We start from the raw sequence: 27,587 nt of genomic DNA, 5'->3' as shown, positions 1-27,587 counted from the left end.
CCCCATTTCATAGGTGCACATGACATACCTTAGGCTGTACAGTGCATAAATGTATGCCCCCAAAGTAATTCTGAATTCAAATACATTGAATACAGCAATTTCACCTCAATCAATTAAATGTGTTTTGAGAATGTATGTAACATCTCAACCTTGCTTAGCATTATGTTGTCCAATTGTGGCATGTTTTCAAAATGTTTATCAGTTTGCATCGGTTTCAATGAGGGACTGATATTTTGAAAACGAACCGCGGATGACACTATTGTTGCTCACGCTAATGCTGCTCACGACACACACGTGGAGAGAGGAATAGCTAACCAGACAGCGGATAGACGTGCAGCAGCAAGGATCTTGTGAGATAAGCTTTTTATTTTTTATTTCCCTTTGAATATAAATCTAACCAAAAGCTTAAATTACTACCAGCAAAAACTATTTTGTATAGATTAGCATAGCAGACTTCGGTGGTTTGCAGCCTCTGGTTTTACCCGAACCCCTTCTGTTGTCATTCAAAACACGTCAGAGAAAATGGCGGAACTTGAGGAAGCAGGACTACCCCAACCAATGCAGGAGAACCGAGATGAAGAGGAGCCGGGCAATTCCATGGTAACAGAATGACGCGGAGACTACTATTTTTCACTTTAAAAGTATGACAAACAATAACCATTGATTGCAAAGTTAAACAAACCATACAGCTCTATGCACAAGGCCTACTTTTAATAATACCCAGAAAATTGTACAAAAACACATTTACTCGAACAGTGCAGATGTAAAGGTTAGTAACAGAATGATGGTAAAATCTCCCTGCGTTTTTTTGTGACAGCATTTTCCAAAAACGTAAATATCTACTCCAAAGTAAGATTCAAAGATGTCTGCAGAAAGACTGCGTGTTTTTGAACTACCGTAAGTGAAGTGGATTAACACCCAGGAACATAATGATATCATGGCTGCTGAATAGACACAAAGGTAGACAAATGTAATATCCTCCTTTGCATGTTTGGGTATTATTTTCCAGACTGGCTGTTCTCCTAATGAGCTCGCAAACAAAAGGACGTTTGGATGGTCTGGACCAAATCAATCAATTGTAATTTTATAAAGTGCTTAAAAAAATCTGTACCAATCAAAGACATCAATGTTTCACAAGTTTGGACATCAAAGTATAGCACAGAAGAGTAAAATACACTACATTTTAAAATGTACTCTACTCTAGTGTACACTACTGTAATTCATTATTGTAGAGTACCATACTGTACTGTCCCATACTCTACTTTTCTTTACTGTACTGTGCTGTCCAAACTTGTGAAACAGAAGTCTATGATTGGTTCAGATTTGGACTGACCAAATTTAACTACTTTTCAAATGTCCATGGACGTCCGGTGTTGGTTGGGGCTCAGTGGGTGAGAGGGCTGGTTATGGGTAGGTGTCATTAAGAGCCGGGAGCAGTGACATTAGCTGGAGAGAAAAGAGAGAGGGAGGGGTTGTCCAGATTCTCTCACACTTGCTTTGACCACCAGGTGACAGAAAGAGAAAGTAAACAGTTATGAGCTGAACATAAGAGTATGCCAGCGGAAGTGAGGACAGTTTGTGACTACTATGAATTCCCATTGTAACTAATTCAGTTGCAGTCATTCTGTTACTGATTTTTTTTTGGTCATTCTTTTACTGATTTGGCAACATAATGATGCACTTTAACACTTAATAAATTGTAAAAAAATATATATATTTTAAAGATGTGGGTGTTTGGTAACAGAATGCCAAGCCACTAAGCAAGATTTCTTAAACTTACAGAAGTGAAATAGTTTCTGCAAGTCTAAATGTTAATATTAGTTGACCGGGGTCTTTACTTCAATGTTATTGTTTGGATGTACAGTACCAGTCAAAGGTTTGAACACATCTACTCATTCAAGGGTTTTTCTTTATTTTTACAATTTTCTACACTGTAGAATAATAGCAAAGACATCAAACTATGAAATAACTCATATGGAATCATGTAGTAACCAAAAAAAGTGTTAAATCAAAATATATTGTATATTTTAGATTCTTCAAAGTATCCACCCTTTGCCTTGATGACAGCTTAGCACACGCTTGGCATTCTCTCAACCAGCTTAATGCGGTAGTCAACTGGAATGCATTTCAATTAACAGGTGTGCTTTGTTCAAAGTTAATTTGTGTAATTTCTTTCCTTCTTAATGCGTTTGAGCATTAAGAAGTTGTTGTGTTGTGACAAGGTAGGGGTGGTATACAGAAGATGGCCCTATTTGTTAAATGACCATGTCCATATTATGGCAAGAACACCTCAAATAAGCAAAGATTAACGACAGTCCATCATTACTTTAAGACATGAAGGTCAGTCAATCCGGAAAATTTTAAGAACTTTGAAAGTTTATTTTAGTGCAGTCGCAAAAACCATCAAGCTCTATGATGAAACTGGCTCTCATGAGGACCTCCACAGGAAAGGAAGACCCAGAGTTACCTCTGCTGCAGAGGATAAGTTCATTAGAGTTACCAGCCTCAGAAATTGCAGCCCAAATAAATGTTTTAGAGTTCAAGTAACAGACATCTCAACTGTTCAGAGGAGACTGCGTGAAATCAGGCTTTCATGGTCAAATTGCTGCAAAGAAACCACTACTAAAGGACACCAATAAGAAGATACTTGCTTGGGCCAAGAAACATGAGCAATGGACATTAGATCGGTGGAAATCTGTCCTTTGGTCTGAGTCTAAATTTGAGATTTTTGTTTCCAACTGCCGTGTCTTCGTGAGACGCAGAGTAGGTGAACGGATGATCTCCGCATGTGTGGTTCCAACCGTGAAGCATTGAGGAGGTGGTGTGATGGTACTTTGCTAACGACACTGTCCGTGATTTATTTCGAATTCAAGGCACACTTAACCAGCATGGCTACCACAGCATTCTGCAGTGATACGCCATCCCATCTGGTTTGCACTTAGTGGGAATATCATTTGTTTTTCAACAGGACAAAAGACCCCAGGCTGTGTAAGGGCTATTTGACGAAGGAGAGTGATGGAGGGCTGCATCAGATGACCCGACCTCAACCCAATTGAGATGGTTTGGGATGAGTTGGACCGCAGAGTGAAGGAAAAGCAGCCAACAAGTGCTCAGCATATGTGGGAACTCCTTCAAGACTGTTGAAAAAGCATTCCAGGTGAAGCTGGTTGAGAGAATACTAAGAGTGTGCAAAGCTGTCAAGGCAAATGGTGGCTACTTTGAAGAATCTAGAATATATTTTGATTTGTTTAACATTATTTTGTTTCAACATGATTCCATATTGGTTATTTCAAAGTTTTGATGTCTTCACTATTATTCTACAATGTAGAAAATAGTAAAAATAAATAAATAACCCTTGAATGAGTAGGTGTGTCCAGACTTTTGACTGGTGCTGTATTTCTAATACCTTTTAAGACTTGTTCGGCTAGATGTTTTCTTTGTGTGCAGTATGTCATCACGCACTGATTTGTATCTGCAACAAGTCCATTTGGTGGAAACATACCACTGATGAGGAAATGCGCGTAGTTTCTTTATGCGGATTCTAGAATATTCACATTACAATCTGTCGCCAATTGGAATGGAAACCTAGCTAATGTCACGTTTCCTAGAAATAGCATTAATTGTCCAATTTAATTGGTTGTCGGTGCATATTTACCTCCCCAACTTTTTTTGGACCAGAAATCAAAGCCTCCGGCCTATTCCAAATGTTAGGATGGAAAAAATGGTTGAATAAAAAAAAATAAAAATAAAAAAAAAAACAGCATTCATTGTTACCAAATTTGATGTGCTCCCATGAACTTCACATGCTAGTGATCATGTTTTTTTTTTTACATAGAAATGTCCACTACTAATACTACTGTCAATGAACCTTCTCTAGCCTAGATCATTAGCCTATGCTATCAATATGCTATATCATGGGGATCTCTAGACCTAATGACAAATCATCATTATCATGTTGATACTGCTAGGTATTTCAAATGATTAGACCTAGCTACTACTGTAAAGATGTGAAGACCCTAAGTTATTTGTTTAGCTATTTATTGTATATGCTATCTATTCTAATTTGGACTTTAACCATAATGAAAAGTAGGCTATATTATAACAAAATAAATGTTTTGTGCAATGTAATTATGCAATTTTAAATGTATTTCCAGGCAGAGGAGATGGACACCCCAGAAGACCTGCAAGATGACAACCTGATCGAGCGGGACCACTTCCACAGTTCTAATAATGAGCAGCAAGATGGACATTTGGCAGTTAGGAGGAATGTTATATTAGAACGAACAAAATTCAACCAAAGACAACAGGAAGCAGGAGAGACAGCTGATGATTTTATCTCTGCACTTCATTGTTTGTCAGAACATTGCGGTTATGGAGCTCTGCTCAGTGAGATGATAAGAGACCGACTAGTCGCAGGCTTACATGACAGAAGATTATCCAAGCAATTACAAATTGACCCAGAACTCACACTGGATAAAGCTGTCACACGCATTCGTCAAACTGAACTTGTGAAAAATCCACAGGACCTGCCGGAGTATACCTTCAAAGCTGTCAGCAGTGCAGCAAATGTAGAGAGTGTGCTTTCACATAGCAAACAGCAATGCCCAGCCAATGTCCAGTGCCAATCAGAGAAGAATCAAAACTCAGAAAGACCACAACAACCTCAAACAACGCAGGAGAATGCAGAAGATCCCCTAGATACTAATGACACTGATGGCTTCAGTCCTGGAGGAGAAAAGCCTCACTACTGCGCCTACTGTGGTAGGAGCTTTCAAAAAGTAAGGGATCTTATAAGACACCAGCGAACACATACTGGAGAGAAGCCTCACAACTGCTCTGATTGCAACAGAAGTTTTGCTCGATTAGATAATCTCAAGTCACACCAAAAAATACATGTGAAAGACAAACATAATTTTCACTCCACTAAATGTGTGGAAAGCTTTGTCCTATTGGAGAAGCTTGAAAAACACCTGCTGGAGAATACCTTCAAAGCTACCAGCAGTGCAGCAAATGTAGACAGTGTGCCTGAACTTGGTAAAAATCAGCACCCAGAAAGACAACTGCCCCAAACAACTCTGGAGAACAGAGAGAAGCCTCATCATAATACTTCCGATGACCCTATTGTGAGTTCTAATGGAGGTGAGAGGCGTCATCCCTGCTCCGACTGTGGGAAGAACTTTTCACGAGTTTATCATCTTAAAAGACACCAACGAACACATACGGGAGAGAAGCCTCATCGCTGCTCTGATTGTGGCAAAAGTTATTCTCAGTCGTATGATCTGAAAATACACCACCAGCGAAAGCATATGAAAGGGAAATACTTCCACTGCAATCATTGTGAAGAACGTTTCTCCAAACCAGAGGATCTGAACACACACATGCATGTACATGCTGGAGAAAAGCCATACCTTTGCCCAGACTGTGGGAAGAGATTCCAGTTGTTAAATGCATTTGAAATGCACCAACAAAAACATACTTTGGGGCTTCTTGAGTGCTCTTATTGTGGTAAAAGTTTTTCTAAGGTGGATAAACTTAAACTACACCAGCGAACGCATACGGGAGAGAAACATTTTCGCTGCCCTGATTGTGGGAAAAGTTTTACCCGCTCGGATCTTCTGAAAAGTCACCAGAGGACACATAAGAAAGAGGGTGATTGTCCTAACTGTGATAAAAGCTTTTCTGAACCAGTAGACCTAAAAATACACATGGAAGTACATAGTCAAGAAAGGCCTCACCTTTGCCCCGACTGTGGGAAGAGATTCAAACTGTTATGGTCGTTGAAAAAGCACCAGCGAAAACACACAGAGAAGATCTCACCAAGGGAAAAGCGTCACCACTGTTCCGACTGCGATAAGAGTTTTACGCGCGGATATCATCTTAAAAGACATCGGGAAACACACACAGGAGAAAAGCCTTACCACTGCTCTAATTGTGACAAAAGCTTTGCAGGAAAGGAGAGGCTTAAACAACATCAACTAACACACAAGGAAAAGAAACATCACCGCTGTTCAAGGTGTGATAAAAGATTTCCTGACATGGCAAAACTACGATCACACCTTCCAGTACATTCCGTAGAACTGGCACTCCACTGTTCTGACTGTGGAAAGTATTTCTTAAACAAGGCAAAGTTTGAAAGACACCAAAAAATACACACTGGAAGTGGAAAAATACCATTCCTCTGCACTGACTGCGGGGAGGGTTTTACAAATTTGCGTCAGTTGGAAGACCACCAGAGAACACACACTGGGGAGAAACCGTACTGCTGCACTGATTGTGGGAAGAGTTTTGCACATGAAAAAACATTTAAGTGTCACAAGCAAGCGCACAAGTTCAAACTCTCTGGAGAAAGAGCAGCCTATCCTTGCTCGGAATGTGGAAATACTTTTTCTCGTTCATGTGATGTGATGAGTCATGTGAGAAGGGTGCATAATAAAGAGAGACCTTTTCAGTGCTCCTGCTGTGGAAAAAGATTTTTCCAAAAGAACTCACTCACAATACATATGAGAATGCACACTGGGGAGAAACCGTACCACTGCTCAGAATGTGGACAAAGCTTCTCCCAAATGAACGACAGAAAACGCCACCAGAAGAGGCAACACTCTGGAGAGGAGACTTGATCTCTATACTACAGTGTGGAAGGCACAGTCAGAGACACTCAATAAGAAAGGACTACAACAGAAACACACAAATACCATATTGTATCAGTCTTTATTCCAGGTTTATTTTTGTCATATCCTTGAAATGATCTTGTATCAACAGTAAAGTTTATTTCACAAATGACTGTGCTGTTTTTTTGTTTGGTTATCTCGTCTCTCTCCTCGTTTCTGCCCTGCATAAATGGTATTTGTTAATCCTCCCCTGCACCTAAAGAATCCCATAAGGCCATCCAACCTAATAGTTAAGGCTATTTCAAAGAACAAAAAGTGTAGTTAATACTTGGACTTGTCTAATATAACTGGACAATGAATATTAGGGATGTGATCATCACAGTATATAAATCATTTACATGCCAAGATTATGGAATCATTTTGGAAATCCACACAAAAAAAACTGTATCAGCATTCAGACTCATACACACCTGACTCAAGTTATTAGATATCCAAGTTATTGAGATTGCATCATCATGGCATGTCATCCTCATTTCTTACTTCTGAAAGTGCGATCAGAAGATTTGCGTTAGCTACTGACACAGTTGTGCTTTTTGAAGTGTCTTGAATCAGAAAAGCCTTTTCCACATCTCTTGCAGGAGTATGGCCTGACTCCTGTGTGCACTTGCATGTGGGTTTTGACATGATTGGCTTGTCTGAATCGTGTCCCACAGACATCACAGCTGAAAGGCTTCTCTCCCGCGTGGACTCGCTCGTGTCTTTTGAGATTAGCGATACATCCAAAAGTCTTCCCACAATCACTGCACTTATGTGGTTTCTCACCTGTATGGATCAGCTCATGTATCTTAAGAGATTGTTTTGTAATAAATCTCTTTCCACAACAACCACAAGCATTGGGCTTCTCTCCGGTGTGTAATTTCTGGTGATAGTCAAAAGTAACTTTATGGAGAAAAGTCTTTCCGCATGTGGAACAAGTGTATATGTTTTCTCCTGTGTGAATTCTTCCATGTGTTTTCAGAGAACCGATGGAGCTGAAGCCCTTCAAACACATCTCGCAGCTGAGGGGTTCTTCTGGTTCTTGAGTGCCCCTCTCCATCAGCCACGTGTGTTAGCTTGTGAATTCTCAGTTGATAATTGTAAAGGTAAGTCTTCCACAAACGTCACACATAAATGGTTTTAATGCCCCATGAACTAGCATGTAAGCTTTTAAGTTGGTGGACTGAATGTATGTCTTTCCACACGCCTCACATGTTTGCGGGCCTCTTCTTCGTGTGGATTCGATGGTGTCTCGTAAGGTTCTCCTTAAAGCTGAAAGTAGCTTGAGCGGTTGATCTGTATCATCCGCCCGTGGTATGTCGTGCTTGTGTTTCGTTACACTACGACTCACTGTGCATTAATATATTGGTGGTTCTTGCTGCCACAAACTGTAATTTACCTTACACAACTTGCCGACTGGCTTGTTCTATGCGTGTGTTGTGAATTGCTTGAACATGCTGCTCCCCGGGTTCTGTTAATTATCTTGCAGGGATTTTTCTTGTTCATTCCCCTGCAGAGTGTGAGTATCATGGAAAACTACGTTGAGACATTAACTTTGGGGTTCTTTAATGGGCAATTTATCCCTCACAGGGTTCTTATTCCTCCAAGCGGGTCATGACATAGCTCTCCCAGGGCTTCGGACCCCTGCTGTGACATTGTTGGCTTCGCTGAGCTTTTGGCTCCCCTTTGTGACGGGTGTGATCGTGGCATCCCCTGGGGATCCGCATACCTTGTGTATGTACTGCCTGGTTTTGAGCCATGCAGAAAGGGCGGCGGAGCACTCTACTGGATGCCTGTTTTGTGTGGTGTTCTCAGAACGCCTGCACCTGGCGCGATTGGAGGCCATGCGCGAGTGGGTCGGCCAGGCTTGGGCCCAGGCTCCCTCAGGAGTGGTGCGGCAGCGAGCTGTTAGTCCCTCTACTGGGCCCAGTATCCCCCTAGGAAGCGTGGCCAGAGCCACTGCAGGCAGAGCTGGGACCACATTGAAAGGAGAGCGCATGCCCTGGGTCAGGAGGTTGATGGCTTCGATGGCGACAACAGCTGTTCCCTGTTGGCCAGTGATAGGCTGTTCCTGGGGGACGAAACTGGCACTGTTCACCACCGTGAGCGGTGCTACCAGGCTGACAGGCCATCAGAAGCCTCCAGTGTGGCTTCATCGCCCACAGCGGCTCGAGAGGCTATGAGGAGCTTACTCACTTGGGTAGCCACTGCACTGGACATCAACTGGTGGACAGTGATATCTCTCCATCTGTCCCCATCTCTGCTGAGTTCCTTGAGGCCTTGCAGGAGAGCTGGGCCTCTGCCAGGGCGGAACCCGCGACTGAAGGTCGGACCCCCCCCCGCCTTCAAAATAAAAGTACTCCATTGAAACTGATGCAAACTGATAAAAATAGTGAAAACATGCCACAATTGGACTAGATAATGCTTAACAAGGTTGGAAAGACTATTATTGATTCATTTTAATCAATTGAATTCGCACTGTGTATGTATTTGAATTCAGAATTGTGTACAGCCTAGCTAATGGATTGTATACACATGAAATGGTATCAGCCTACTCTCAGTGACACCGACAGAAAATAACTATGTAAAGTTTACACATGTTAGCGTCGTGCAGGACTTTGACTGTGTGAAATCCCCTTCCCTGTCAGTCGATTGTGTGTATTGGACATTCATATTGTACTGCCTAGCTACCTATGGATTGTGCACCCATGACATGGTGTATCAACCTACTCAATGACACCTACAGAGGACAACTATGTGGAGTTTACACATGATCATGATAGGCACTTGTGGTTTCTAGCTAACATTACACAAGTCAAAGCAGTGGAGCATGTAGTGAAGCAAAACTTTTGTGGTCAAAACCATTTATCTTGGTTCGACAGGGGAGCGGGTTTGCAAAATGCTCCCATAATATTTATCTTTTTTATACAGACTAGCTCAAAAAATTAGTGAACATTTACAAATTATGGATTATGATATGTTTTTGCACCTCCACTTTGTTTACCAAAAAATGAAGCCTGCACACTTCATTTTGATTTGCTTCGTGGCTCAGGCGGACAAATGGACACAAGGCTGTTTGGCTAATCTCAGTCATGAAGAATAAAAATGTTGCACCTGTTTCTAATCCAATGAGCTGCTCTAGCATTAGCCAGCCTAGCATGAGGATGAAAAAGGCCGTTTAAATAAGAACTTGCAGTATTTCAATCTTCTCGATTTGCCGTAATTTGTTGTGGGATTATTAGGAGTACAGCGACACCTTCCATGCCTGGATTGAGGAACGTTTTCAAACCATTTCACTCGAAGTTCACCAAGGTGCACTTTTCTTCTATCACAGCCATTAAACTCTAACTGTTTCAAAGTCACCATTAGCCTCATCCCTGAGCGGTTTCGTTCCTCTCCTGCAACTGAGTTAGGAAGGACGCCTGTATCTTTGTAGTGACAGGGATTATTGATACACCATCCATAGCATATTTAATAACTTCACCATGCTCAAAGGGATATCCAGCATCTGCTTTTTTATTTTTACCCATCCACCAATATGTGCCCTTTGCAAGGAATTGGAAAACCTTCCTGGTCTTTGTGGTTGAATCTGTGTTTGAAATTAACTACTTGACTGACGGGCCTTACAATTGTCTGTATGTGTGGGATACAGACATTATGTAGTCATTCAAAAATCCTGTTAAACACTATTATTGCACACAGAGTGAGTCCATGCAATTTATTACGCACATTTTTACTCTTGAACTTTTTTAGGTTTGCCATAACACAGGGTTAATAATGATTGACTCAAGACATTTCAGCTTTTCATTTTTAATTAAATTGTAAACATTTCGAAAAGTATAATTCCACTTTGACATTATGGGGTATTATGTGTAGACCAGTGACAACAAAATCTCATTGTAATCCATTTTAAATTCAGTCTGTAACACAACAAAATGTGGACAAAGTCAAGGGGAGTGAATACTTTCTGAAGGCTCCCAGTAGTTTATTGGGTAAACCACCAACCTCTCAGCATCCCTGTGCCTTCTTCGAGGTGATGTCATGAATGCATGAACCAGGTTATGTAGACAAACTGTGTAATTAGTGCAACCAATGACAATAGTGAGGGGTGTGTCATAGTAATTACAGTGATGAGGATGAAAAAGTGAAACTGTTATTGCAAAAAGTTTACAGCATGTTGAATATATTAAGGTATTGTTTTCATTATGTTGCAACATGATTAGATATTTTACATAGTATTAACATCAACATTCATTTTTTTCATTTCATATACTTATTTCATTGTTTCCATTTGATCTTAGTTACATGTAATTCTTTGGTTCAAACGTAACATCTTGGGTGCACGCTGATAAGCTCTGGAAAGAATATGTTCATTTGACAGACTTGTTCATAAAAAAGGACTTGTTAATAAGAAGGGCCTGAGAACAAATTCAATATTCAGACCACTAGGGGTCAGTGTTTCTTTCCAATTCGGAAACTGGAGCTCATCTTTCTATGAGTTTCCATGTGTCGAAAATGTCTGTGTTTCCGAGTTGTCTTGAACACGACACAACTTCCGAGTTGTCTTGAACACATATAAACTCAGCAAAAAAAGAAACGGCCCTTTTTCAGGACCCTGTCTTTCTAAAGAGAATTCGTAAAAACGTTCATCTCTAGAAGCGTCTCCTTCCTGAGCGGTGTGACGGCTGTGGGCTCCCATGATGTTTATACTTGCGTAGTATTGTTTGTACAGTTTAACGTGGTATCTTCAGGTGTTTGGAAATTGCTCCCAAGGATGAACCAGACTTGTGGAGGTCTACAATTTTTTTCTAAAGTCTTAGCTGATTTCTTGTGATTTTCCAATGATGTCAAGCAAAGAGGCATTGGGTTTGAAGGTAGGCCTTGAAATACATCCACAGGTACACCTCCAATTGACTCAAATGATGTCAATTAGCCTATCAGAAGCTTCTAAAGCCATGACATAAAAGGCACAGTCAACTTAGTGTATGTGAACTTCTGATGTACTGGAATTGTGATACAGTAAATTAGAAGTGAAATAATCTGTCTGAAACATTTGTTGGAAAAATTACTTGGGTCATGCACAGAGTAGATATCCTAACCGACTTGCCAAAACTATAGTTTGTTAACAATAAATTTGTGGAGTGGTTGAAAAATAAGTTTTAATGACTCCAACCTAAGTGCATGTAATTGAGGCGTATGGGTATCAAGGCAATCCATAACAAAGATGATCTATTATATTGACAAGGAAATTGAGTTGACTGTTCTAACAATGATTGAAGGCAGGCGAGATCAGGTGGGACCATTCCAATGAGACAGGGGGGTTACCATTGAGACCAGGGTCTCTCTCTCAAGGGAGCCCTGTAAACATGAACACACAATTCAGGTCAACATAAAGCAAAATAACAACATCAATACAATAAATACAACAAGAGTAATCCAAACAAACACAATGAGCACATTACCTCACTCAAAATTGATCTAAACTGTCCAATGGTGACAAGCGAATCCAGCTTCAAGGTGGCCTGGAGGCTATTCCACGAGCCTCCAGAACCAGCCAGTCCAGAGAACTGGTCTAAACATTTCTGGACCTACAATTAATATGTGAGCTGAGGTGGTGGGGGAGTCTCTGAAGAACAGCTTCATGTACAAAAAGTAACCATTGCTGGCCCCTTCTGGTAGTCAGAGACTTCAAGCCGACAGGACTATACAAAATGCAGTGATGTGTATGATAATTGTCCTCAGTGATAAAGCACAGTACTGAGTCAAAAGAGTTTAAAACAGAGGCTGCCGCATGTCACCATAATCAAGTACTGGGAGAAGCGTTGCTTAAACAATCTTCTTTCTACTTTCTAAAGTGAGGCAGTATTTATTTCTATAAAATAAACCAATCTTAATTTTCAGTTTTTCAATGTGTGTTATAAAAAAGAGCTTATTGTCAATCAAAATACCCAAGTACTTATAATGGGGAACTTAATAAATTTTGACTCCCTTTTAAAATAAATCAGATTTGACAGTTTAGACACAAGTTGCATTTTTGCCTTTTGGTTGGCTGGAGTCTGACAATTCTTTGGGCCTTCCTCTGACACCGCCTAGTATAGAGGTCCTGGATGGCATGAAACATGGCCCCAGTGATGTACTGGTCAGATGCCGAGCAGTTGCCATACCAGGAGGTGATGCAACCAGTCCTCTCCATGGTGCAGCTGTAGAACTTTTGGAAGATCTGGGGACCAATGCCAAGTCTTTTCAGTCTCCTGAGGTGGAATAGGCGTTGATGCTCCCTCTTCACGACTGTCTTGGTGTGTTTGGACCATGATAATTTGTTGGTGATGTGGACACCAAGGAACATGAAGCTCTTGACCCGCTCCACTACAGCCCTGTCGATGTGAATGGGGGTGTGTTCGGCCCTTCTGTAGTACACGATCAGCTTCTTTGTCTTGCTCACTTTGAGGCAGAGGTTGTTGCCTGGCACCACACTGCCAGGTCTCTGGCCTCCTCCCTATAGGCTGTCTCATCATTGTTGGTGATCAGGCCTACCACCGTTGTCATCGGCAAACTTAATGATGGTATTGGAGTCGTGCTTAGCCACGCAGTCGTGGGTGAACAAGGGAGTACAGGAGGAGACTAAGCATGTACCCTTGAGGAGCCCCCGTGTTGAGGATCAGCGTGGCAGATGTGTCGTTGCCTACCCTTACCCCCTGGGGGTGGCCTGTCAGATGTCCAGGATCCAGTTGCAGAGGGAGGTGTTTAGTCCCAGGGTCCTTAGCTTAGTGATGAGCTTTGAGGGCACTATGGTGTTGACTACAGCTCAGCGTTCAATGAACAGCATTCTCACATAGGTGTTCCCAGGGCGACCCATCATTCAGAGCAGGTCCTGTTTAAAAATATATATATATACAGTGCCTTGCGAAAGTATTCGGCCCCCTTGAACCTTGTGACCTTTTGCCACATTTCAGGCTTCAAACATAAAGATATAAAACTGTATTTTTTTGTGAAGAATCAACAACAAGTGGGACACAATCATGAAGTGGAACGACATTTATTGGATATTTCAAACTTTTTTAACAAATCAAAAACTGAAAAATTGGGCGTGCAAAATTATTCAGCCCCTTTACTTTCAGTGCAGCAAACTCTCTCCAGAAGTTCAGTGAGGATCTCTGAATGATCCAATGTTGACCTAAATGACTAATGATGATAAATACAATCCACCTGTGTGTAATCAAGTCTCCGTATAAATGCACCTGCACTGTGATAGTCTCAGAGGTCCGTTAAAAGCGCAGAGAGCATCATGAAGAACAAGGAACACACCAGGCAGGTCCGAGATACTGTTGTGAAGAAGTTTAAAGCCGGATTTGGATACAAAAAGATTTCCCAAGCTTTAAACATCCCAAGGAGCACTGTGCAAGCGATAATATTGAAATGGAAGGAGTATCAGACCACTGCAAATCTACCAAGACCTGGCCGTCCCTCTAAACTTTCAGCTCATACAAGGAGAAGACTGATCAGAGATGCAGCCAAGAGGCCCATGATCACTCTGGATGAACTGCAGAGATCTACAGCTGAGGTGGGAGACTCTGTCCATAGGACAACAATCAGTCATATATTGCACAAATCTGGCCTTTATGGAAGAGTGGCAAGAAGAAAGCCATTTCTTAAAGATATCCATAAAAAGTGTTGTTTGAAGTTTGCCACAAGCCACCTGGGAGACACACCAAACATGTGGAAGAAGCTGCTCTGGTCAGATGAAACCAAAATTGAACTTTTTGGCAACAATGCAAGACGTTATGTTTGGCGTAAAAGCAACACAGCTCATCACCCTGAACACACCATCCCCACTGTCAAACATGGTGGTGGCAGCATCATGGTTTGGGCCTGCTTTTCTTCAGCAGGGACAGGGAAGATGGTTAAAATTGATGGGAAGATGGATGGAGCCAAATACAGGACCATTCTGGAAGAAAACCTGATGGAGTCTGCAAAAGACCTGAGACTGGGACGGAGATTTATCTTCCAACAAGACAATGATCCAAAACATAGAGCAAAATCTACAATGGAATGGTTCAAAAATAAACATATCCAGGTGTTAGAATGGCCAAGTCAAAGTCCAGACCTGAATCCAATCGAGAATCTGTGGAAAGAACTGAAAACTGCTGTTCACAAATGCTCTCCATCCAACCTCACTGAGCTCGAGCTGTTTTGCAAGGAGGAATGGGAAAAAATTTCAGTCTCTCGATGTGCAAAACTGATAGAGACATACCCCAAGCGACTTACAGCTGTAATCGCAGCAAAAGGTGGCGCTACAAAGTATTAACTTAAGAGGGCTGAATAATTTTGCACGCCCAATTTTTCAGTTTTTGATTTGTTAAAAAAGTTTGAAATATCCAATAAATGTCGTTCCACTTCATGATTGTGTCCCACTTGTTGTTGATTCTTCACAAAAAAATACAGTTTTATATCTTTATGTTTGAAGCCTGAAATGTGGCAAAAGGTTGCAAAGTTCAAGGGGGCCGAATACTTTCGCAAGGCACTGTATATATCAGAGTTAGTAAAGCTGCATACAAACATTCTCTTTTTTTTGTTTTCTTGAGTAAGGCAGCTCCAAAATCAGGTATTTCAGCCGAGCTTGGTGCTTTCTGTGATGGGGGGGGGGGCAAGCCAGCTGAAAATACGGAGCATTGCACCGTGATTGGTTCAGTGTTCTGTCACCCATGGGGGGACACTATGTCACCGCCAAGTCTAAGGATAGACTTTGAAAATTCAAGCCCCTTGGGTGCTGCCATAAAGTTATATTGGAAGTGCCCTCCAAGAAGTCATTGACCTCAGATAAAATGGTGCAGCGGTCTAAAGCACTGCATCTCAGTGCTAGAAGCGTCACTACAGATCCTTGTTCGATTACAAGCTGTATCACAACCTGCCGTGATTGGGAGTCCCAAAGGACGGCGCACAATTGGCCCAGCGTTGTCCGGGTTTGGCAGGTGTAGCCGTCATTGTAAATTTGTTCTTAATTGACTTGCCAAGTTAAATAAAGGTTAAATACAAAATAAAATGATGTCAAATCACATATCTACAATAGCTTTGATTGGACTTGATTGGACTGACGACATCAGTGAATCAATGAAGCCACACTGTGGTTTTCCTGCTGTTCAATTGTTTTTTCAACCCAAATAAATGTCTGTGTTATTCAATCATAACTCAAGGTATAGTACTGTCTGTATCAGTCCATCGTTTTTATTCTTTATACTTGAGTATTTCTAGACCAACAATATAAACCCCCATAGACATCGTTGTATCCACAGCTTTGTCCGTGTGTGAGTGGGTGTGTGTGTTCCAGCCCTGTGTTTATCAGTCAGGGGCAGGCTATTGAAAGTGAAAAATATGTAGCTACAATCCTTAATTCAAACAATAATGTGCTCACTCCACTGTTATTTTACTTATACTGTTATGTTATAGTTAGGTAATTTACATTTAGTTTTTTCAGAGGATGCATAACAATCAATGGAAGACCCTGAGCAGAAAAAGTCAGAGATGCACAGCCATCTACAGATGGCCAAAAAGGGACATCTTGTACACCATTGAAACATTGAAGCAAAACTACAACCAGGAGGAACCACAACACACCTCACAAAGACGGGTTAATCACCTGGTATTTGACCTCATCATAGAGGACGTGCAACCCTTTTCACGAGTAGAGATGTCTTCATTCTGCAAGCTAGTAGAAGGAATCAGTGGTGGGAGAAAGGTCATGTGTAGAGAGACTTTTGATTTAACAAATTGAAAGGGAATCTAAGTCCAAACTTCAGAGTTTAACGTCAGTCTGCACCACAGCAGACATCTGGTCTGCCCATAACAGAAGCTTCTTCGGCATGACATGCCACTGGCTCGAGGAGGACACCTTGGAGAGGGAGTTGGCTGCTTTGGCTTGTGTGAGACTGAGAGGACGTCATACCTGTGATGTGATTGCTGCCACGTTAAGTGAAATACATGCAGACTTTAAAATTCGGATGATGGCGTGAGGTTTGATGATGTGGGTGCGATTCTTGAGGAGGATGAACAAGAACTTAATTTTTTTTATCCCTTCACATCAACTTTGTGTGGCACACACCCTCAACCTCCTCGCCACCAATGAGGTGGACAAAACTTCCATCACGGAAGTTGTACAGAAGTGCAAAGTCAAAATGTTCCAGCATTTGGAACAAAGCACACAGGTCCACATTCGCTTCAGAGGCAATAGAAGACATTGCAGGCATGAAAGTAATTGTACCATATGTGACAAGATGGAGCTCAGAGTACCGTGCCATCGCCAAACTCGTAGCCCTAACAGATGACCAGCTGGGGCAAATCTGTGAAGACCTGGGTGTGAGCAGCAAACTACATCCGTGTGAGATTGCTTTTCTCAAGGAGTACAGTACAGTCCTACAGCCACTCAAATGAACTACTAAGGAAGAATGTTTCACTTCCTCTCATCAGTGGTGATGCTTCATTCAGGGCAGGTTTTGAGGCTGAATGAACTGTTTCGCTGCCAGACAAGGCTCTGCAGATAGACAAGGATTCACTCCATGGTGCTGAAAAGAAAGTTCTGCTGTTGGGACAGATTTATGTAGGCTTAACAGTGTGGGCACCGTTTGTCACTGTTATAATGCAATGAATCTATTGCTTAGTGTTGTGTAGTGGCTTTGCTGGCATGCATCAAAAATATTTGCCCCACCAAGATTTACAAGCTTAAATCAACACTGTCTCTCATTTCCTTCTCTAAACCGTACAAACCCCGGCGTTGTCAGGTCAGTTTGCTTCGCAAGCTTTCCCGGAAGTCTCGCGATTTTTCGCCGCTGGTTTTAGAAAATGAATAGTCTGCATTCAGACGTAAAGTGAAACGTCTGCAAGCATTTTACGACACTTCGTTCTCTGTCAGTAGTTTAGCTGGCTGCGTTTTTCTTGTTCATTTTAAACTGCATCACGTTCTGGTGTGGAGAGAGGAATACCAGCAGTGAATAGACGTGCAGCTGCACAACAACGGTCGTGTGAGATTGTTTTATTTTTATTTTCACTTCGAATCAAATCTAACCTAAAGCTTCCATTTGCAACCTGCAAAATCAGTCAAAAATATTGTGTATAGAATAGAACAGTAGACTTGGCTGTAAGACTTGGTTGGTTTGCAGCCTCTGGTTTTACCCGCGACACTTCTGTTGGGATACAAAACACACCATTGAAAATGGCGGAACTTGAGGACGCAGGACTACCCCAAACAATGCAGGAGACCCGAGATGAAGAGGAGCCGGGCAATTCAAAGGTAACATAATGACGCTGAGACACCGATTTGTCACTTCAAAAGTATGCCAAACAAAAACCATCGATTGCAAAGTTAAACAAACCATACAACTCTTTTCACAATAACTACTTTTAACAATTTCCACTGACGATTTTACAAAAACACATGTACTCGAACATTACAGATAAAGTTTGTTAACAGAATGACAGTATAATCTACATCAGTTTGATTACGTTTTCCAAAAACCACTCTGAATTAAGATTCAAATATGTCGGCAGAAAGAATGCGGCGTCAGCTATGATATGAAGACTCAAGTTAAAACAAAAATATATATATTTCGCTTATTGAGCCACAGTAAATGAATTGGATTAACACCCAGTAACAGAATGATGGTAATATAATTACGGGTCCCTGATCTGTACTATACAGAAATCCATAATTATGAATGTTATTCTCTTCATGGTGATGTATTCTGAGTACACAAAGGTAGAAAAATGTAATATCCTCCTTTTGCATGTTTGGGTATTCTATACACTGGCTATTATTCTGAGTTCAGTCCCCAAACAAGACCAAGTTTGGTTTGTCTGGACCAGACCAAATCTGTACCGATCATAAACATCTATGTTAAACAAGTTTGGACATTAAAGTACAGCATGGTAGAGTATAGTTCACGAGAGTACACAGTAAATTATACTGCACTTTACTGTACTAAATTCTACTGTACAGTACTTTATTGTACCGGACTATACGCGAACCTATTTTTATTTTACTGTACTGTCCAAACTTGTGAAACAGACATCTGATTAGTTCAGATTTGGACTGCCCACATTTCAACTACTTTTCAACATCCAGGGTCGGTTGGCGCTCAGAGGGTGAGTTTGCTGATTACAGTAAATGGAAAGAGAGGGGGCTCATGGGTAGGTGTCAGTGAGCGCAGGGGTAGTTAACATTAACTGGAGGGAGAGGGAGGGGTTGTCCAGATGTCACAATCCTGCTTTGACCACCACCTGACAAAGAGAAAGTAGGTCTAACTTTACTTGTTACTTCTGTGAACTAAGAAAATATATTAAAGATATGTGGGTTTTTGGTAACAGAATTACTTCCATTTGCAAATCATTTCTGCAAAACTACATTTAAATGTTGATATTAGTTGGCAGGTGTCTTTACACATGATTGTGTTTCTAATATATTTTAAGACTATTTCTGCTAGATGTTTTCTAAGACCCCATTTCCATCTGTTTGACCAGTGTTAGGTTCTGAACAAACAGAGTAGAAACTCAAACGGACGACTAGAAAAGCTCAAACCAAGTTTATTCAACCCACTTGGGTGCTGTAGCTGCACACACAACATACAAGTCACACAAGCATATACTTATTATACCTTCTGACTAGGCAAGTCATCTCCTTGCATGTCTAAGATAAACAATCCTTCTCTGTTAGCCAGAAACACAGTAGGTTCCTCTTACTGTTATTGTCATGGCTTGCCTCAGTCTATGATCCTCATGGGAGTGGAAGTGTATGTGAGATAGGACTGTAATCAAATGGTATTTGTGGTGGGCCCCTATGGCCCCCCTCCAGCAGTGTCTTCTCTCTTCAACTGTTGACCTTATCTCGAGTTGAGTTCCACATCCCTCATGGTCCTAGTTCCAAAGCAACTGGCCTGCCTTATCAGGAAATGAAACTAGACCGTTGCTCTTTGCCTCCTTGCTCAAGAAAATGAATATTCAGCAACAACATGTTTGAACAGAATATGAACTTTCTGCGCTGCCCCTTGTCACCTCTTGTAACTTTCTATACACAGCGTTCCTATTCACCATTCATTGACTCCCAACATATACCTTTCTAATACATGCAAAGTAATAAATACATTCTAGTATGGTAATAAGGATATTTCAAGCTCAAATCCAACAGTCTCCTTTTTGAATAGTATCTCCATACTGTTTAACATTTTATATAAACGTTGAGATTACTCATAAATGAACAGAAAATAAAACATTATTCTTATTCCCAAATTTAAAAAATAAATACAAATATTTTATTTTTACAGAGACAGTGCACATTAATCAACGTTTCAGTAAAAGTGCCGGTTTTAGCCAGCCGGCTAATTTTCAACCGCAGTCCCTGGTAGAGGTCTACCGATTAATCGGAATGGCCTATTAATTAGGGCCGATTTCAAGTTTTCATAACATTCGGAAATTTGTATTTTTGGGCTTCGATTTCCGATTTAAATAAATAAATAAATATATATATATTTTATTTAACTAGGCAAGTCAGTTAAGAACACATTCTTATTTTCAATGACGGCCTAGGAATGGTGGGTTAACTGGCTTCTTCAGGGGCAGAACGACAGATTTTCACCTTGTCAGCTCAGGGCATTCAATCTTGCAACCTTACAGTTAACTAGTCCAACGCTCTACGGAAGCTATACTGTTACACTGGCAATACTAAAGTGCCTATAAGAACATCCAATAGTCAAAGGTATATGAAATACAAATGGTATAGAAAGAAATAGTCCTATAATTCCTATAATAACTACAACCTAAACTTCTTACCTGGGAATATTGTAGACTCATGTTAAAAGGAACCACCAGCTTTCATATGTTCTCATGTTCTGAGCAAGGATCTTAAACGATAGCTTACTTACATGGCACATATTGCACTTTTACTTTCTTCTCCAACACTTTGTTTTTGCAATATTTAAACCAAATTCAACATGTTTCATTGTTTATTTGAGGCTAAATTGATTTTATTGATGTATTATATTAAGTTAAAATAAGTGTTCGTTCAGTATTGTTGTAATTGTCATTATTACAAATACATTTTTAAAAATCGTCCGATTAATCGGTAGCGGCTTTTTTTTGTCCTCCAATAATCGGTATCGGCGTTGAAAAATCATAATCGGTCGACCTCTATGCAGTACGCTGCAACTTTTTAAAGGATGAACCACTGTACCACCATGTGAAGAGAGACAAACACAGGCGCACACACACACACACACACACACGATAACATACGCGCTATACACGCACGTGCACATGGATTTTGTGTTTTAGAGTAGTGGCCACTTAATGTGTTGTGAAATCTGTTGTGAATGTAATGTTTTAAAAATGGTGTAACACTTATTTTCGCTGGACCCCATAATAAATACAAATGATCCTGGTGTGCGTGACGTTCAACTTATCCTCATAGTAGTCTCAATATTGTGCTGCAGTTAGCTGTCTTTCCTCTACTGTGAGCTCTCCCCTGTACCACTACACAAAGTGGAGTGGTATCGCTCCCCAGACACTTTATTACCTACTAACTTAATCTGAGCCATGCAGATCTCTGCCATTGTCACATTCAATTATTCTTTCCAAATAACATTAATGCCTTGGTTTTTGGGACTCCATAGAATGCACGGAGATCGGTCCTGACAGAATCTGCCTCTTGGACTGACCCGTGACTCCGTCATCATATCTTTTACACTGATTTAATTTCTGTCTCTGTCACTAGTTCAGCCCCTAAACAAATGTATAAGAAAACCCTAATTGGTGCTGAAAATCCACTATTTTCCATGCCTTGCTACGGGGTCCTTGAACGAGCTATCGGACAGAAACGTCGGGGTCCGTCTCTATGGGCCGAGCCGGTTTCAATGCACCTAGCCTTGCGTCTCTGAGACTTTTCTAAACGTCGTCATTTTCGTGATGGTCAAAATGAATTGAAGGTATTGCAAATGTACAAGGCTGTTTCTCGGTCTGAGAACCATCTAGAGCCACGTAACTCACCACGCACCATCGACCGGAGGTCTAGAACAGGTTTCTAAAGTTTCGGAACTCTAGGTCTGACGGTTCTTTTTTAGCTCGAACAAAGCTAACTATTGCAGCCACTGTCTGTCTCTACGCACCCCAATACGTCCCTCCTTCCAAGTTGTGTTTTAGTGTAATTTTTTTTCCTTTGAATTTTTGGGGAAAAATGACTGATTTACAGTTCATGGGGGTTGCCTAATCACACATATGAAGTTTTGGACAGATCTGACTTTTTTAACCCTTCGAAACAGCCCCTGAGACACCAATTATGGCACTTCCGGTTGGCACAGGAAGCTACAAATCAACACATATCCTCATTGGGGTATGCTGTTACAGAATCCTGAGTTTTAAGTCTTTACGTTGAGAACTGAGTTATTTACGGAGGGTTTAGTATGTGTGTGTTATTTCAGAAAATCATAGAAAATCACAAATCTCGCAGAGCTCCGCAGCACACTTTAAAAAGATTCGTATGAACACCCTGCAACTGGATCTGTAACCGTTGAAAAAAAAAAACGCCTATTTGTGACCATCACCAAGTTGTCATTGTTCCGTTTCTCTTAAATGACGATAGATAAATGTCTGGTTCTTTTTTTATTGACACCGGAGGCTCCTTGACTTTGACCTGAAGTGGAAAAATAATTTCTCTATTTCCATTTAGGACCTTTAATCCCAGAAAAACGGCCATAACTCAAAAACCGTCGAGGCCTAGACGCCATCTTGTTCGGGGCCAACTGCCCATTATGCCAAACCTACGCTCACCAAGTTTCGGCTTCGAAATATTTTCAGTTTTCGAGATAAGGCCCCGTCGTGATTCGTGATGTTTTGCCAAATTGCCATATGATTCCGTATGCCCTCTTGTGGGAAATTCCGGGATAGCGGAAAAACGGTCAAAAACTTGTTTATTTTATAAAACGGAAACCGAATGTCCGACAAAGTTCATTTGATGACTTCCCGGTAGGTCTGGCCCTACCGCACGGCCCGACGCCGACCGCAAATTTTACAAACGATTTCGGACGTCTAGTAAGGGACCGTACATTTGCAATATGGACTTTTTCACCGATCATACACGAAATGCCGAAATGTTCCCTTAAGGTATGTCAACACACCAGCCAGCTGGTCTCCGCATGCTCTGAGGACAACGTCTGGGCCGGCAGCCTTGCGAGGGTTAACACATTTTAATGTCTTACGTCGGCCATGGAGGAGAGCCCACAGTCCTTGGAAGCGGGCCTTTTGGTGGCACTGTGTTATCCTCAAAGCGGGGCAACATGCCGCGCCGCCCCCCCCAGGTCACGAAATTTCATCAGCCGGTGATTATCAAGCAAATAAATGTCGGTTTCACGGTAATTGACCGTTTAATTAACGTAAACACATTTAGCATCTCCGTGAACACATTTAGCATCTCCGTGAACACATTTAGCATCTCCGTGAACACATTTAGCATCTCCGTGAACACATTTAGCATCTCCGTGAACACATTTAGCATCTCCTGGCTTCCACACGCAGACCGTTGGAACATCTACTTTTTAAAAAGTCTAATAAACCATGTAGTGTAGCCTACACCTTCACTATAAATCCAGTATTTATTGTCTAAAGAAGCATGACATGAAGAAAATGTAGTGTGCTTCAGAAGAACAGAATAGCATGCTCTGAGTTGTCCTTATGTTAATTCCTGATGTAGCTATATGCCAAATGGCTGTGGGCTACACTAGTTCATTTAGTAGACAATATTTGCTTAGAATTCCATGGCATTATATTTTCTAGTTTGAAGAATACTATTGAACAAAGCTGAAAACATTCTAAATATTTTCTCCAAACGATTTGAGGTAGTGCACATGTGGCTATTCTGTGTTGAGCAGTTAACAAAGAAATAGGTACTCCTATATGGTTAATTTAGAGTTATTAATGTAACTTTAGTTTTTCTACAAACGTTGGGCTATATGTTTTGATTTTTAATACATTATAAGGCTGCATGATGCGACTAATGATGATTTGAAAAAAGTTGAAAGGCATGAGCTCTGTTTTGTTTTTTTGCGCAGGCTGTACACACTTTATAACCTATTCTGTGCGACAAATAAATATTCCAAACATAGTCTGGGACAGTTGTTGGATGCAATAGATCCCAAATTAATATAACCACTAGCATCAAGCTTTTTTTTACGCAATGTGGCTGATTCAACAGATCAGAACGTTTAGCATAAAATGTTGATAAACTATTAGGCTAATTCTTCACATTATAAGCGCACACGGCAGTAGGCTATAAGCACAAATGTTCCACTAGCGGGAAAACACCATTATAAAAAGTGACCGCAAATGCGATTATGCGTGTAATGCTTTAATTATAAAGGTGCATTTTTAAAGTGGAAATGTTCTTCCCCAAATGTAAAACTCACGCGCTACTTATGTATAACAGTTAGGCTCTACACCCCTTGTAAAGCGGATTAATGTGCTTAATTTTAAGAAGTTATTTGGCCACTTTAGTTGTGATACAAACCATATCAAAACATATAGCCCTATGGGCTACATGAGGTATGACTATGATTTGAAAAAGTCACAAAAAAAGGCTTTGTTTCTTATGCTATGCATCATTCACAAGTAATAGGCTAATATTGTCACCCATCAGACTATACTTGATTTAATCTTGTCTTTACGTATACTTAATGTAGGTGAAATTTGTTTTGATTTAGAATGGACCATTATCTTACACCTGTCTCGAAATGGGCAGTGGGAAACTACATGTCATCTGTGCACTTGAATGGAGGAAACTTTTCCTGTGGTTCATTTTCATGCCAGCCACAAATCAAATCAAAATGTATTTGTCACATGCACTGAATACAGCAGGTGTCGACCATAGCGTGAAATGCTTACTTACAAGCCCTTAACCAACGATGCTTTTAAGAAAATACCTAAAAAATAAAAGTTTAAAAAAAAGTAAGAGATAAGAAAAACGAATAATTAAAGAGCAGCATTATGTACAAAACAAGTTACGAACAATGTGAAAAAACTAACGAAATAGCATGATTGGTTGAGGGCCGGTAAGACGGCAGCCCTACCCACCGGCGCCATCATCAATGCTATATTTCTGTTGTAAAGATAAACAATGTGCTTAATATTAGGAAAGTTGAGAAATATATATATATATATATATATATATATAGTATTCCTAGTCTATATAAAGCTGATGGCCTCTACTAAAAAGTGGATCCCATCACTTTGTTTTCTCGCGCAATTGCATAGCCTATGAAGTGTTTGATTCGATTTTCGATTACATTTGCGTTGATATTAGAGGGACAATAGAGTGCTGAGTACCAGGCAGTTAGCAAGTTTGGTCGACTACTAATGACCAGCACCAGCATCAGAGCATGGAGAAGCCTAATTACCATGACTAAACGTTCCTGTGGAATTTGTCTGCCTTCATGACTCGTGACCACCGGTGTGGCTGTAATACGGTCACCTCAACAGCCCTGGGTAGCACTAATAGTCTGAAAGTTATTAACTGACCCTCAGCTCATCGAGAACCCTGGCACATTATGTCCATTTTAAGGCAAGAGAGAATGTAGTTTAATTCCTTAGACTCAGTGCTATTACTTACCTTCCATACTCCTTTCTGTTCCAAGATTACACCTTGTTCTGAACAGACTATGTCCAATGTACTAGTCCTGTTATCAAGTTGTTCCACCCAGATTACTGTGCCTTCTGTGATTCTGTGGCGTTAGTCCTGACTCTACCCCAATGTACTCTCGTGTCTTCGTATTTGGCCACCCATTCTATGCGTTTTGTCAATCTATCCCTCTTACATGTGGCATTGACCGTTACAGCGACTGACACAGACTAGGGTGGTGAAAGTAGCTCCTACACCCCACCCAACTGCTTGTTTACAGTGGAATCTACTCTTACTAAGGCTGCCGCCTTGGCGATTCTCTATGGCTATTTTATCTGTATGACTCGTATGTGCTTCACATTTCACTACTGCTAATTTACTGGGTAATTGACATTGCCCTTTTTTGATCGGTGTTCCTGTTACCCCCCCCCTATTGTCACACACAGCATACCCCGTCACCCTCTTCCCTTCTGTGGTCATGTAACTAAAGCCTTCTGTGTAATTTGATCTGGGTTACATACATGCTTCTCCCTCCCCAGGCAACGGCGTTGGCAACGGCGTTAACAACGCAGGATCCAAAGCACCGATTTTATGGCATTGTAGATTTTCCCCATTTAACGTTAACTCCCATTTTGTCCATCTTGCACTAGTAATGTGCTGTTAACTGGTTGCTACACCATGTGGAACATACAGATGTACTTGTTGACACATTGTGATCGATGCAGTGTTATGCAAAACCCTTTCTGTCGCCTGTACTGCCCCCAGACATGGCGGCGTTCCTCTCGCTACAGTCTAACGGTTTACTCCAGTACATGGTCTCTCTTCTTCCCCTTTTGATTTTGCGTAACCACCGCACTACAATTCCCTTCCCGCTCATGTACAAAAATGTTAAGGTCATTTTAGGTTTGGTAACCCCAATGCTGGCGCTTGACACAATTGCTGCTTTAACTCAAACTGTGAGAGAGAAATGACATATTTACCTGATTTGTTTGATATTAATAGTTAGATATTTCTGTCCTGTCAATGCTACACCTGTTGTATTCGATCAGAGTGAAGGCCGTGAGGCCGATACGTAAAGCTTATTAAAGAGCAATGATGCTTTCAAGAGCAGTGTGTGGGTTTCTTCTTTTTTCTCATTTTATTCTACTGTTACCATGCACCTGCAAAAAGGAGGGCTCAGATGTGCGAGTGCCTTTTTTCAATTTAGAATATGACGGAATAAAATGTCTAACAAAATTGAAAAGGCCTAGGGTTTTCCTGAGTGTGCGATGAGTGTTTGGTCGTGCCAGAGAACTCATTGTCTCTACTGGATTGTGTGTAATGTGCTTTGTGCCTTTTGAAATTGAAACCCCCAGATATGTTAACTCCTGTTTTGCCAATTGGGCTTTCTTATGTGATGCTTTGTGACCCTGCTCTGCCAAATAGTTTACTATTGTTGTAAGGTCTCGCATATGAGTTTGTCTTTTGACACCAACAACAAATCATCTATGTACTGTACCAGATGGAACCCTCAAATGTAACGTCCATTTTTATAGTTTACTCTGCTACTTGAGTCATCCCTCTCCGCTCTCACTCTCCACGCCACTTTCCACACAGACTTAGTCCCACCCACTGTCACTCAAGGAGTACATTTGTCGTTGCTAGACCACGAGCCACTTTCCTTCAGTCTGCATGGCCAATGCAGCACATGCAACAATGTTCATGACAAAAATGTTTCAAATCAAATTTTATTAGTCACACGTGGTCTGTTCCCAAGGGAGGCGTATATCCTCCGTCTCGGGCTCGTCCGAGTCTTGAAAGAAGAAAAAGGTTTCTGATAGTCTGTGGTGAGTTTTGATGTCCTAGAAGTTTTTTTCGGTCATAAGAGACGGTAGCGGCAAAATTATGTACAAAAATAGTTAATTAAGTTACAAACAACGCAGATAAACAAACAAAAAAACAATAGGTTGGGGACACGAAAAACATCTGCCTTCTGTTCCGGCACCATTTGACACAATTTGATCTTAATATAAATCCACAATTGTTCTATAATTACAATATTAGTTTGTTTCTTACATCTGCAAATAGCTAGTTAGTATTTTCTTAGCAAGTTAAGCTAAATCGTGTTAGCCAATAATGCTAATCTCTAGTTGGCTAACTATCTGGCTAACTGCTAGTTAGCTGGCTAACTAGCTAATAAAAGTACTGAGTCAGATTAAACGTAAGCTAGCTAATACAGCCTGATACCAGTGCTAGTGGAGGCCTACATCAGCATGTTGTTTGTGCAACAGTATCTTATAAATCAAAGGGGAATAGGGGAA

At 41.0% G+C, this 27,587-nt stretch overlaps 2 protein-coding genes across 8 annotated transcripts in view; both read left to right on the top strand.

Moving 5' to 3' along the window:
• Nucleotides 1–251: 251 nt before the first annotated feature.
• On the top strand, nucleotides 252–10,347 carry LOC118936281 (oocyte zinc finger protein XlCOF6-like). Of its 4 annotated transcripts, none has more exons than XM_036982793.1 (3): nucleotides 252–600; nucleotides 7,627–7,750; nucleotides 8,235–10,347. In XM_036982793.1, the coding sequence occupies exons 1-3, from the start codon at nucleotides 523–525 to the stop codon at nucleotides 8,825–8,827; spliced, it is 795 nt and encodes a 264-aa protein (XP_036838688.1). In that variant the 5' UTR covers nucleotides 252–522; the 3' UTR covers nucleotides 8,828–10,347. The 4 variants fall into 4 exon arrangements, 3 of the variants coding, with proteins under 3 accessions (XP_036838688.1, XP_021466700.2, XP_036838687.1); XM_021611025.2 differs by lacking the exons at nucleotides 7,627–7,750; nucleotides 8,235–10,347 and adding an exon at nucleotides 4,155–6,770 and having other exon boundaries at nucleotides 257–350; nucleotides 518–600; XR_005052534.1 differs by lacking the exons at nucleotides 7,627–7,750; nucleotides 8,235–10,347 and adding an exon at nucleotides 2,969–3,109.
• A 1,121-nt stretch (nucleotides 10,348–11,468) lies between these two features.
• Nucleotides 11,469–27,587, top strand: part of LOC110528867 (zinc finger protein 883) — a 75,322-nt gene continuing 59,203 nt past the window's right edge. Inside the window, exon 1 of one of the 4 annotated variants that reach the window (XM_021611027.2) lies at nucleotides 11,469–11,518. In XM_021611027.2, coding sequence (XP_021466702.2) covers nucleotides 11,486–11,518 — 33 coding nt within the window. In that variant the 5' untranslated portion in view covers nucleotides 11,469–11,485. Of the gene's footprint in view, nucleotides 11,519–17,453; nucleotides 17,926–18,816; nucleotides 18,926–27,587 lie in introns of those variants that run through there. The other 3 variants (XM_036982791.1, XM_021611026.2, XM_036982789.1) reach the window with 3 other exon arrangements.

Source organism: Oncorhynchus mykiss, chromosome 7 (genome assembly GCF_013265735.2).
Source record: "Oncorhynchus mykiss isolate Arlee chromosome 7, USDA_OmykA_1.1, whole genome shotgun sequence".
NCBI classification, from domain to species: Eukaryota; Metazoa; Chordata; class Actinopteri; order Salmoniformes; family Salmonidae; genus Oncorhynchus; species Oncorhynchus mykiss.
This window is presented reverse-complemented; position numbering and strand designations above follow the sequence as displayed.

What these genes read in the sequence shown, in the direction of transcription:
- LOC118936281 (XM_021611025.2), top strand. Translation starts at nt 523, where the DNA reads ATGGCGGAACTTGAGGAAGCAGGACTACCCCAACCAATGCAGGAGAAC. An exon ending in AGGAGCCGGGCAATTCCATG is followed by an intron (nt 601 to 4,154) that starts GTAACAGAATGA and finishes ATGTATTTCCAG; the next exon opens with GCAGAGGAGATGGACACCCC.